Genomic DNA, 13,441 nt, shown 5'->3' with positions numbered 1-13,441 from the left:
TTGAAACCTTGCCCATTAAATAGGAATTATCAGTTAAGCTAAATGGGAAGCTTTAACTTTTGACTTTGCTAACTACATGGGGGGGGGGGGGTGTTACATGTCTGAGATCGAATTTGGACTCAGATCCTCTTGACTCCAGAACTGGAGATCTACTCACTATGTCACCTATCTGCCCCTACTGACTACATTTTTAAGCAGAGTCATTGATTCATTCACTTAACAAACATGTATTGTCTACTTGTGCAGTGCACTATACTCAGCAGAAGTTGGAGAAATACAAAGATAAATCAGACAGTATCTGTCTTCAAAGAGATTATAATGTGTATGTGTGTAAATCTATAGCTAAATAGTTGAAAAAAATCAACAATAATAATAAAATTTGGCAGTATCTCACCTGTTACTTCTTTTAAGGTTAAAATTCTACTTCTTCTATTTACTATCTATGTAACATTGGGGAAAATCACTTCTCTGTGTTTAATTATCTTCACCTTTAAAATGGGGGAGATGGAATGGACTCAATTCAAGAACCAAATAATAATAACAACCATAGGAAACATTTACATCTTTATATAGCTTTAAGGTTTGAAAAGTATTTTAAATACTTTATCTCATTTGCCCATCACAACAGCCCTGTGAGAAAGGTACTATTATTATCCTCATTTACATAGATGAGGAAATCAAGTCTTATAATATTAGGCCCAAATAATTGCTCTTCCTATTTTCAAAATTTAAGTCTTTCCACTTAAAAGTGGCATACAGAAAAACTTTCAAGTTTTAATATGATTTGTTTTTGATTATTAAATCTACTTTGCTAAAATAAATTACATAAAACACAAAGTTAATTGTTCAACAGTATCAAAACTACAGCTGAAATTGCTACTTATCTACTCATTCACCTTTAACATCTACACTTCTTTTTTGTTTCCAAAGAATCACCTAGAATGTGCTATGGAAAGATGGCTTACTATTACATATTTCATAATGCCAAATTGCTTAACAGGGGGAAATTGCAATTTTACATAAGTATCTTTTTTATGACTTTATTGTAAATTTAAAAAAAAACTAAAATCCAAAGATAAATTCGGTGCAGAAGAGCCAAGGAAGAAAAAGAAAAGAGAAGAGAATTGAAAAAGAGGAGGGGAGGGGAAGAGAGAGGAAAGGAAAGGAAGGGGAAGAGAAGAGAATAACTATAAATAAAAACATCCTGAAAGATACAGAAGCAACTCAGTTACTCAGAATAAACTTGTCTTTGAAATTTAAGTTGATAAAATGTTAACTCCAAGTCCTAAAGTAAGATTTTTGAAAAACAATGAAACTCCTTCTACGATTTACTTCTAAATTTGTCAGCGGAAAAAAATGCCTGCCACAATTTTTGACATCCTTTCTCCCTTACATCACCCAGTTTTCTCCAACACAAAAACAAATAATGCCTTTTCTATTTATTATTTAGCAAATTCATAAGAAAATTTACACAGACAAAAAATATTTAGACATCAGAAGAATACTTAAATTTGAATGCTGGGGAGCTGATTGAGCAAATTAATAGATTATAATATGATTCAAGAAGGGCAACATCAGCACACATGGGAAGGTAAGGAAGGAGAATCAAGAATGAGTGACAGTGTAACAAGCAAAATGAATAATAACATTCTTGAAACAAAATGACTAAAAGTAAAATGTGTGTGTGTGTGTGTGTGTGTGTGTGTGTGTGTGTGTGCACAAAATCATGCTAAATTCTATCCAGAGGAAAAATCTAAGCAAAAAAAGTCTCATTTCTAGGTTGGCTAACAAGGGAAAAAATCTTTTTTGGTCACAGAATCTCTCTGTGAGAGATTATAGCAGATCTTAGTAGACTGGGTAGCCATAAAAATGATACAACTTCTGGAGTTCTGATTCGGACAATATTAGACAATAATTTTCATACATCATTATACAACATTCCTTAATATTTTAAACATTAATTTCTTTCAGAATTTAAAAATGTCTCCAAACCAAATATAAATAACAAAAAGACAGTATGAAGTCTTAAGTAAGGAATTAAAAAATATTTATCCCCCTCTTCACTGATTTTGTTTTAAATCTAAAAAATTAAAACAGAGGCAAGATGAACAAAAACATAAAGACAAGATCTGCTTAAAAATAATGGCCTGTTCGTCTTCCCAAGCATTCATGGGAAAAATACAAAAAGGTGTTTAATTGTCTATGTAGGTGGCATTAGTGGAGTATATATGAAAAGCTTCATCAAGTGACTCTTTTTTCCTCTTACCCTGAATAAATTTACATTCATAAGCAGCTTCTTCATGGAAAAGGCCAGAACAAATACTTTTCCAAAATTAAAATTATGAGAGAATAACGCTGACAGTGTACTAAAAAGGTGGATAAGAAAACCTTCCTAAATAATTTGTTTGTACTTTCAAAGTTTTTCAGAAGTCATTTTATGAAAACCTTCACTTCCAATTTGAAGGCTAAGAGAGATTATAAATAGTATGATCCCACTCTCAAAAAGAGAAAGGAGAAAGAGAAAAGAAAATTTAAAAAGCAGAAAACAAAGAAAACACGAAGAGTCAATGTAGTGACCAAGAATTGGAAACCTTTTCAAAAAGGAACAAGAAATTGACAGGGATATATAAAGTAACATTTCACAAAAAGTTGACCATGAACATATTCAAAAAAGAATATATTTAGAGGAAGAAAAATGCACAGTATAGATGGCAATCAGATAAAGGAAATAGGTTTTTAATAAGTCTCCACTAGAAATACTTGAAATGAAGGTGCAAAACCGGTCTAACACCTTTCCTTCCTAGCGTTCTGACAAGTCATTTAAAATGCATTTTATAAGCTCTAGGATAATCTGTGGAATGAAGAGAACCACGGGATAACAAGCAACCAGAAACCTGTCTCAACCCAAAATTATGTATTAAAAGAAAAGAAACCTTTACCGAAAGGCAAAGGTTTCAAATCAAGTTAATAAGTTGTTACCTGAAATCCATTTCCCTCTCTTCTGTGTCACTTTCAGTCACCTGGATCACCTCTGAATCCAACCAAATGACACTGTCATCTGCAGAAGTACTATTCTCACTTTCTGCTTCCATCCTAGATAAAATTTAAACTTCCAAGTCTATAGCCAGGAAAAATCAAAGCTTCAGTCATTCATCTATACTTTATCTGAATGTATTCAGGTGTGTGGCTAAAATGCAAGTGATAGGTATTTGCTGTTCATGCTCAGTCACAGTCAACTACATATTAGTTTAATTACAGTTGGTAAAGACAGGAAATCATATCCAGGACACTCATTGGGCCTGAAATATGACTACAGTACCTGTGACACCCATTTAACACTCCCACTGCCTTAGGCCTTGTGGCCTAGATAATAAAAAGAAAGTCCAACTGAAGGTCATTTTTGCTAATTAAGACCATTATTTAATAATTCTCCATTTTCTCAGAGATTCAAGATGACAATTAAAATGGAGATAATTTTAAGAAAAATATCTCAACATTTTTCTGTTATCACAAGTTCTGAGGTAAACACCATCATACAGACTAATCAAACTGAAAGAAAATCAAAATTGATGGGAAAGATTTCTATATTCTCATATATAATCTTCCTTTTCCTCAATGACAAATGTTATGTACAATTTTCCTCAGATAAATATTTTTAACCTTAAGTTCATGAATTTTTTAAAAATATTTTAATAACTGTTTTTCTAGTTATTCCTAGTTCTTATTTCCAGTTAACTGTCAGTATCCTTTATAATCCTACTAATTTTTTTTTTAGGTTTTTGCAAGGCAAATGGGGTTAAAGTGGCTTGCCCAAGGCCACACAGCTAGGTAATTATTAAGTGTCTGAGACCGGATTTGAACCCAGGTACTCCTGACTCCAGGGCTGGTGCTTTATCCACTACACCACACCGAATCTTCACAGTCCAAAATGAGAAAATTAACAGTCTGGCCTTGTTTAAAATCAAAGCACTCTGTTTTTCTTCCTATGGAACTACAATCTTGTTTCTAAAGAATTTTCTGAGTTTCATCTACAAGCTACAAGTGCACTACATAGTTTTTACCACAAACCAAAATTTGGAGCCAAAATTGTCAATCAGTTCAGAAATTTTTACTTGTTTAAGCTCCATTTAATAATCTCAATACTTTGGTTTGAAAAAATTGCTGGTTCCAATGAAGTTTCTATAGCCAACATAAAAATCACAGATACTAGTTTCCATAAAATAATCAATTGTCCTCTACAATGGAAACAATTTTCTTTGATAATCTATATGATAGACACCAGTCATCTCAGCATATTAAATACTAAACAAAAACCCTGATTATTCACTCAGTTGGTAGATTTATTACACCTCTAGAATATATGCTGAGGTCTGCAGACTAACTCTAGAGAGTGAGGAAATTTAAATCCAAGTCAAAAAAAATCAAATCTTTGTTTTTCAATTTGCCAACTTTGCATTCCTGTGCCTTATCCAACTCTATTAAGGTATAGCTCCACAGATAATTGCCACCTAAGCAAAGTATGCCCGTGAGTCTGGGAGATGTACAGATAAAAATGTCTCACAGACTCTAGACAAAGCAATTAAAGGAAGCTTCTATCTCTATACTGAGAATATGAAATATATCAGCCCTGGTATGATCTATCTCTCCCCCACTACCTTTGCCCCTTCTTTTAACAAAAGAACTATCCACAGATCCCAAAAGAAAATTATGGAGGCAGAAGCAAGAAATTACACCTTGAGTCTGCAACGGAATCTCTAAGAAGTGAAGAAGGTGAGGGAACACTGCTGCCTCACAAGGGTCAAAGCAATAGTTGGCATATAATCCAATGCAGACTCCACAATGCTGATAAGCACAACTCTCCCAAAGAAAGTAAAAAAAAAAAAAAAAAAAAAAGCAGCAATTGGGTGCTTAGCCTTAATATCCAAAATCATTTGTGACTGAATCTCCTTCAGTAACTTTGCTAGAATACATTAAGTTCTGCACTACGAACTATAATTCAATTCTTTAATATTCTGGAAAAGTGAACACACAATCATACATTTCTAAATGGGGGAAGAGAGAGGATTGTGGGGCAGAGGAGAAATGGCCAAGAGAGATCATCACCATTGGCCAGTCACATAAACATGTAACTTCAGTGTCATCCTCAGATCTTCACACTCACTCCCCAACCCCACATCCAATCTATTTTCAAGGATTTGTTATTGTTGTTTTAAAGATTATGTTCAGGATCTTATATAAAATGCTCTTTTTTGCAATTTAAAGCTAGTCACAACCTATCCAACATCAATGGGTCACTTGTCACTCCATGACTTTTCACGCTCTATACTCCATGCCCAGAATGAACTCCTGCCTTACCTCTTCTTCCTGGTTTTCAGAGCCTCAATGAAGACTAGAATTCTATTCCACATTTTGTAAGATGTTCCAGTCTCATCCCCAGACATTCTTCTACCTTGTTTGTGAGACTGCCCGCCATTATGCTTTGTGAATAATCTTATATAAATTTGTAAAAAGTCAGTACACAGTTATCTACATGATGTCTCCACCATCAGAATATGAACTCTTTGAGGACAGAGACCACTTTGTCTTTCTTTGTATCCCCCAGGGCTTAGCACAATGTGTGGCAGATAAATATTTAATAAATATGTTGACTGAGGGCTCATCAAGACAATTGTCTTCAGTCCCAGTACACTCTCCCACTCCGTCCCTAGAATTAAAGTTGGAAGTTTGAATTTATCATTAAACTCCTTGTGGGTGTTTTTGTCTTTGAATCCCTATATATTAAGGAAATAAACAAATATCCTCAATGGAGATCCTTTCCTTATGTTTCCCTCAGTATATCATACAAGTATTGAGGATGATACTTGCCTATACAAAGCATTTGCTCCAATGACCAAGCAATGATAGTTATTTTCTACAAGAATTCAATCAAATAAGAATGACTACTATATCAACTAAAGATAGGTAGTATGGACATAAATGAATTCTATGGAGCAGACCAAGAAGTCCCATCACCCTCACCAGGGAAATTCTCACTCTAGGGTATTTGGTCCCCAGAATTAAGTTTAGCTTGTCCTAAAACTGTAGTTAAGTGGAAGAGAATCATACTGCATCATGCTAAGATCAAAGGACCTGAGGATGATCAAACATGACAGAGAGTAAGTATGAAGAATAGAAGGACCTCTCTGCTCAGAATTTATATAATATTTACTGGGTTCCTCTCAAAGAACAGAAAGATTCCTAAACTTTTTTTGTGTCATGGATCCCATTTGATAAGCTAGTGAAGGCTAGAAACCAATTCTCAAAATAATGCTTTAAATACACAGGATTCAAAGGAAACCAACTATATAAAAATAAAGATGTAAATAAAAATGACTTTTCCCAACTATGCTCATTGATTTCTCCTTCAAAAACTGAGACCAAGGTTAAGGACCCTTGCCATAGAGGATGGATGAGTCAGTGTTTTCTGAAAAGGAAACATCCCAAACTCTACAGAAAAAAGAAATCTACAGATATCTTAAGTCAGGAAGCTCATAACATAAAACACAAAAACAATTCAATAAATAAGTATACAGATATATATTATGCCCCATAATCACCAGCAAATAAAATGGGAAAAGGCATCACTTAAAATGTTATCTCTCCACTTTCCTGAGTAAATGAGATTTAATTCCTAAGAAGTTTCAAAGGATATTTCATATGTGTTGTCATTATATTTACCCATTATTCAGGTTTGTATTGGTCAGTATTTTTAACTGTCACAATCTTTTAAATTATCCTAAATTAAATGGCTCCCAAAAATAGCATGATGAAGAAATAAGACAGTTTCTAGGAAAAACTTTGCAATCCTCTTTTTTATAACTGCAGAATCAAAAATATCAATCCATGTTACAGATTAAGTATACTTTTACAAGGTTAAGATGATCTTTCATTAAAGAAGGCAGAGAGAAGGGGGGGCGGAGCAGAGTGATCCAATTACTCCAGGAAAGATCAAACAAAACTGTGCCATTTTGACTAATGATTAAAAAATTAAAAAACTAAAATGAGTAATTTCATCCAGCACAGGTCAGCAAAAAGGGGACAGTTACAACTCCATAGGGAACCAAGCAGAGAAGCTAGATAAGGCAATCACAGTTCAGAAAAGTTTTCTAACAACCACAGCCTCTAACCACAGCAGTGAACAAATCTCAGGATAATCAAGAATGTCCAGAACCACCTTTAATTCTGAATACTGAAGTGCTCTAATGAAGAAGTCCTAACTAGGAAATTCAATCACAGAAGAAAGCATGGTGATGTGGTGACCCAGATGAAACACCAAGGCAGTTAAGCACCCAGACAAGAAATGAGGACTAGAGCCCACAACGCAAATTTAATACCAAATTGGCAATGATCAGTTCTCCCCACACCTTAAAGGTCCTGAAAGTTTGCAGTCACAAAACTAAGCTGTCCAGAAAAGCCTTGAAATAGTCTACCCCTGAAAAATACCAATAAGCCTGGAAACTGTCAAAACATGATGAATAGGAAACAAGAGCAGCAGAGAAATTGAGCAGTAAGAAATCAGAGAAAACAAGAAAAAGAATTAAACATAACCATAACTTACAGAAAATGTGGGCTACTTAAAGAACTCTAGTGAGTCAACAAAAAATTCATCCAAATACAGATAATTTAATCAAAATAGCAAAATATAAAATAAATCTACTTAAATAATACGTATTTCTGACAACAAAATCCCCAAAAAAGTGATAGGAAATTTCATACAGTAATCAATATGTCAATAATTATATGAAAAAATGTTCTAAAATAGTAAAAATTAGAGAAATACAAATTAAAGTACTACTTACATAATGTTTGCCCCAGAAAATTGATTACTAGGCCTACTCCCCAAAGAAATTTTTAAAAAAGAGGAAAGATACTATATATACAAAAATACTAACAAAGAACTAAGTCAAATTTGTAAGATACAACTCATTCTCGAATTGATAAATGGTAAAAGAATATGAACTGTCAGTTTTCAGATGAAAAATTACAGCTACTACAGTCACGAAAAAAAATTCTCCAAATCTTCATTGAACAGAGAAATGCAATTAAAACAATTATTACATACCACCTCAGGACTATCAGATTGGTTAACAAGACAAAAAAGGAAAACGATCAATGCTGGAGGAGATGAGGGGGAAACTCCACTGTTGGTAGAGTTTTGAAACTGATCTAAGCTTTCTAGAGACCAACATAGAACTAGGTCCAAAGGGCTATTATAAAACTGCCCTTTGATTCAGAAATACCACTGTTAGGTGTGCATCCCAAAGAGATCATAACAAACAGGAAAAGACCTCTGTGTCTGTGTGTGTGTGTGTGTGTGTGTGTGTGTGTGTGTGTGTATACATATATATATATATAAAATAATTTACAGCAATTTTTTTAGCATAGCAAAGAACTGAAAATTGAAGAGATGCCCATCCATTGGTAAATGGATGAAGAAATTGTATCTGAATGTGTTGCAATACTATTGTTCTGTAAGAGATCGCAAGGAGGTGGATTTCAGAAAAACTTGTTAAGACTTACATGAACAGACGCTGAATGAAAAGAACAGAACCAGGGGATCATTGCAAAACCAACAGTAAGCAATACTGTGTGATGATCAACTCTGATAGACTAATTCCTCCTAACAGTTCAATGAGCAAAGATTATTCTAAAAGACTTGTGATGGAAAATGCCATCCAGATCCAGAGTAGAAAAACTATGGAGTTTGAAGGCAAACTAAAGTATACAATATTCACTTTTAAAAATTTGTTTTTAGGGCAGCTAGGTGGCGTAGTGATAAAGCACCAGCCTTGGAGTCAGGAGTACCTGGGTTCAAATCCAGTCTAAGACACTTAATAATTACCTAGCTGTGTGGCCTTGGGCAAGCCACTTAACCCCATTTGCCTTGCAAAAAAAAACTAAAAAAAAAAATTGTTTTCTCATGGTTTCTTTTTCCTTTTGTTTTGATTCTTCTTAACAACATGACTAATATGGAACACTGTTAAACATGACTGAACATTTAAATTCTTAATCAGATTACTCACTGACATTAAGAGGGGGAAGGAAGAGGAGACAGGAAAATGCTTATCTCAATATCTTATAAAAAATCAATGTTAAAAATTCATTTTACATGTAATTGGAAAAAAAAATAAAAATTTTTAAAAGAATTACAGATAATCTTTTCATAGGAGCCTAAAACTAGAAATTAGATGGGAGTCACCTATTAGGAATTGATAAAATAAATTATGGCATACAGATATAAAAGAATATTATTATATGGTAAGAAATTACAAAATAGAGAGTTTCAAAGGAAATGAAGGAAAAACTGCAGAACCACTGAAGTGAAAAAAAACCAGTCATTAATGAAAAAAATATTAAATAAAACAACTTTGAAAGACTCTGAAACTGATTAATGATTTAACAAACCATAATTCCTAAGAACTGATTAGAAAGCACTTTAACAACTACCTAATAAAAAAGGTGATACATTCAAAATGTCAAAAATGATACAGATTGGGGTGGCTAGGTGACGCAGTAGATAAAGCCCCGGCCTTGGAGTCAGGAGTACCTGGGCTCAAATCTGGTCTCAGACACTTAATAATTACCTAGCTGTATGGCCTTAGGCAAGCCACTTAACCCCCTTTGCCTTACCAAAAAAAAAAAAAAAAAAAAAAAAAAAGATACAGATTTCTATATAAGCAATGAAGGAATTTACTTAGACTGGAAATATTTTATGAGGTTTTTCTTTTTCTTTTTTTGATAAGGATGTTATTAATGGGAAAAGGGGAGAAAGAAAAATAGATGTATTAAGTAAATAGCATTACACTATTTTAAGAAACCGTAATCAACACTTAAGAACAAATTTAAAAATCAATACCAATGAACTTGAAATTAAAATGCCATCTCTTTCTTTTTAATCTCTATAACCAAGAAGTATGTTTTTTTTTTAATTTCAAGATATTAGTCATGTTGTGGCAGAGGAAAAGGGAAAGCAAGAAAAAAGTGAAGGCAAATAAGCTCATTTGCACTAAGCCCATTAGTTGTATCTGGAAACATTATTTTTCATCATGAGTTCACTGTACTAATCAAAATAAGTCTTTCACAGTGAATCACTGTTGCAAAATTTATGTTACTGTATATAAAGTACTCTATTGGTTTAGTTCATATTTCACTCTATCAGTTCACAGGAATCTTAAGTTCTACTGGAACCATCCATGTCATTTCTTATAGCATAAAAACATTTCATCATGATTAAATACTTCAACTTATTCAGCTATTCCCTAACTGATGGATAATCTTTCAGTTTCCAATTCTTTGTCACCACCAAAAAAAGAGCTACTAAGAATGTTACTGTACATGAGTCCTTTGCTTTTTTTTCCCTTTGGAAAATACACCAGGCAGTAGTATTTTTAGATAAAGTTCCAAATTACTCTTCAGATTGGTTGAACCAATGCATAACTCTTATCAACAATGCATTAATGTCCCTATTTTTCCACATCCCCTTCAGTACCTATCATTTTCCTTTTTTTCATGTTAGCCATTCTTATGGGTATAAAGTGGTATCTCAGAGTTGTTTTAATTTGCATTTCTTGAATTATTATTGATTTGGAGAATTTTTTTTTTCCTGTGACTTTTGATTTCTTCCTCTGAAAACTTCCTGTTCATATCCTTTGACCATTTATCAATTGGAGAATGGCTTTTGCTCTTGTAAGTTTGACTTAGTTTTCTGGATATATTTGAGCAATGAGACAAGCTTGCTAAAAGTTTTTAACCACAGTTTCTGGTTTTTTACCTAATGTTGTATACTTCTGGTTTTGTTATATTTAATAATAGGTTTTACATTATCAAAATTAACCATTTTACCTCGCATGATACTCTCTATCCCTTATCTGGATATCTACATTTTCCCATGCTCTCCTAATTTACTTATATCACTTTTTATACCTAAATCATATACTCATTTTGATCTTATTTTAGTATACAGTGTGAGAATTGGTTCTATGCCTAACTTCTGCAAGTGCTTTGCAGTTTTCCCAGCAGTTTTTGTGAAATTGCAACTTCTTTGTACCAACTGCTGGAATCTTTGGGTTTATCAAATACTAGGTTACTGTAGTTACATTTGTATACTGCATCCAATATATTCCATTGATCAGTAATTTCATTTCTTATTCAGTATAAGACTGTTTTGATGATTACCAACTTATAGTATAGTTTGAGATATGATCCTACTAATCACTCTTTGACTTCTCATTTATTTCCTTGATATTCTTAACCTTTTATTTCTCCAGATTGTTTATTACTATTTATTCTAGTTCTATAAACTCTTAGTAGTTTAGCATTGTACTGAGTAAGTAAATTAAATTATGTAGTACTAACATTTTAATGATAATGCCTTGATCTATCCACAAATTTAGATTTACATTGTATGAAAAATGTTTTGTAACTGTCTTCATACAGTTCGAGTGTGTTCTGATCAAATATGTTTATACTGTCTGTAGTTATTTTATATGGAATGTTTCTTTCTATCTCTTCCTGATGCGTTTTGTTTGTAATATAAAAATGCTGACAATTTCTGTGGTTATTTTATATTCTAATGCTGATTATTTATGTGGATTTTTATCATATATCCAAAACTTTGCTAAAATTGTTAGGTGTTTTGACTAATTTTTTAGTTGACTCTCTGGTTGTACAACTATACCATCATTTCATCAACATAAAGTGATTTTTTTTAGTTTTGCCATTATCTAAACCTATTTTTTCAATTCATTTTTCTTGGTCTTAAAGTTAGAGCTAGCATTTATAGCACAATACTGAATAGCAATGGTGATTAACAGGCATCCTTACTTCTCTCCTGATCTTACTAAGGCTTCTACTTTACTCCCATTATAGAAAATGCTATTGTCCTTGGTTTTAGAGATAACAAGAAATATAATGTTAATGGATTATATACATTTTCTTACACTGAACTGAAACCTGATGACAATTTTCACAGGCAACTGCTCAAAATTAATTAGAAGGAACTTCTTCATGAATCTCCAAGATGATTTTAAAAATCTAGGAAGTAAAACGCACAGGCCTCAAATTAGTTCTTTATTATGCATTTCTCTTTCATAATTATCTAATAATTAAAATCATTCATAAACACACAACTCCTGCACAAAATTATGTTTGGCTTTTTACCCAGTATCTATGATTTCATTAGCTTTAAGTTATTATAGAAGATAGCTTCATGGCATCCTATTCCTTTCCTAAACAAATGAATTGTACTATCATTATATCATTAACAATATAAAAATAATTACAAACTGGTCATATTTACTGTAATGAGAAATATTAGCATGGCTATTGAAAGTACATCATAGGGCAGCTAGGTGGTACAGTGGATAGAGCACCAGCCCTGGAGTCAGGAGTACTTGGGTTCAAATATGGTCTCAAACACTTAATAATTACCTAGCTGTGTGGCCTTGGGCAAGCCACTTAAGCCCATTTGCCTTGCAAAAACCTTATAAAAAAAAGTACATCATTTTCCTTTAAATTTTGAAAGTTAAGAGTATCTGGTAGATCTATCAAAATTTCTTGTTTTTAATGATACATTGAACAGAGTATTTCACAAAATCCTTGAGTTAAAGGATAAAAAAAAAAGGTCTAAATGCCCTATACAAAGTTTGCACCAACCCCTTAAATAATTTTAAAATTACTGACCCCACCTATTGTATTCAACTATGTTGAATAATTTTGTTCTAATAATAATTTAGAATCTCAATGAAATATTACTACTTTCCCTTATCAGAGAATTCAATCATGAGGCAAATACACATATTTCCAAGAAAAACAATATGCTTAATTGTTATTAAGACTAACTAAATTATTTCACCAGATTTTTGGGCAACTGTTCTAGTATTTGCTTTTACAATGCTAGAATTTGAGGAGTAATCTGCATTCTCCATATACCTTCTACAACTATAATGGGATACTAATCTGTTGAACATGACTGATTCTTCCGAACTCCTGGATTTAAAAAATGGTAAATCCTAGAAGCTCTTGAGCATTAGTATCATGGTTATAGCATCGAAGGAAGGTATGGCTCAAATCTGTAATTTCCTAGGCATCTTAAAAAAAAAACTGCAAAAAAAAAAGCCATGGGGAATGGAATTGTGACAAAATCTTCCTATTATGTCCTACTACTATTACTTACTACTTTTGAAAACCATTCTACCCACCCCAAACAAATTTGATCTCCAGGATTCAATGGTGTTTTTTTTTAAGTGCTCCTTTCTATAAAAATGGAAGGAACACTGAACTACAAAAGTGGCAATAATATAGGATGATAAAGGAAAGAAATGGTTCATGAAATTCAGTAATTTCAATTTCTTAAATACATGTATGAGTAGATATAAATTTTAAGGGAAGAAACTACACTTCC

At 32.8% G+C, this 13,441-nt stretch overlaps 1 protein-coding gene across 14 annotated transcripts in view; it reads right to left on the bottom strand.

Annotated features, from left to right (window-relative positions):
• The window catches only part of ARHGAP32 (Rho GTPase activating protein 32), a 380,058-nt gene that overhangs the window by 247,810 nt on the left and 118,807 nt on the right, over nt 1-13,441 (bottom strand). For 5 of the 14 annotated variants that reach the window (XM_074216327.1, XM_074216329.1, XM_074216326.1 and 2 more), the window contains one exon: nt 11,979-12,072. The exons of 6 other annotated variants lie outside the window; for them this stretch is intronic. Coding sequence is in view for 3 of the 8 variants with exons in the window: in XM_074216322.1 (XP_074072423.1) it covers nt 2,980-3,092 (113 nt within the window). In the remaining 5 variants the exon portion in view is untranslated. Of the gene's footprint in view, nt 1-2,979; nt 7,759-11,978; nt 12,073-13,441 lie in introns of those variants that run through there. 3 more of the 14 variants (XM_074216322.1, XM_074216320.1, XM_074216319.1) reach the window with 3 other exon arrangements.

The sequence above is a fragment of the Macrotis lagotis genome, chromosome 1 (genome assembly GCF_037893015.1).
Source record: "Macrotis lagotis isolate mMagLag1 chromosome 1, bilby.v1.9.chrom.fasta, whole genome shotgun sequence".
In the NCBI taxonomy this organism is placed as follows: Eukaryota; Metazoa; Chordata; class Mammalia; order Peramelemorphia; family Peramelidae; genus Macrotis; species Macrotis lagotis.
This window is presented reverse-complemented; position numbering and strand designations above follow the sequence as displayed.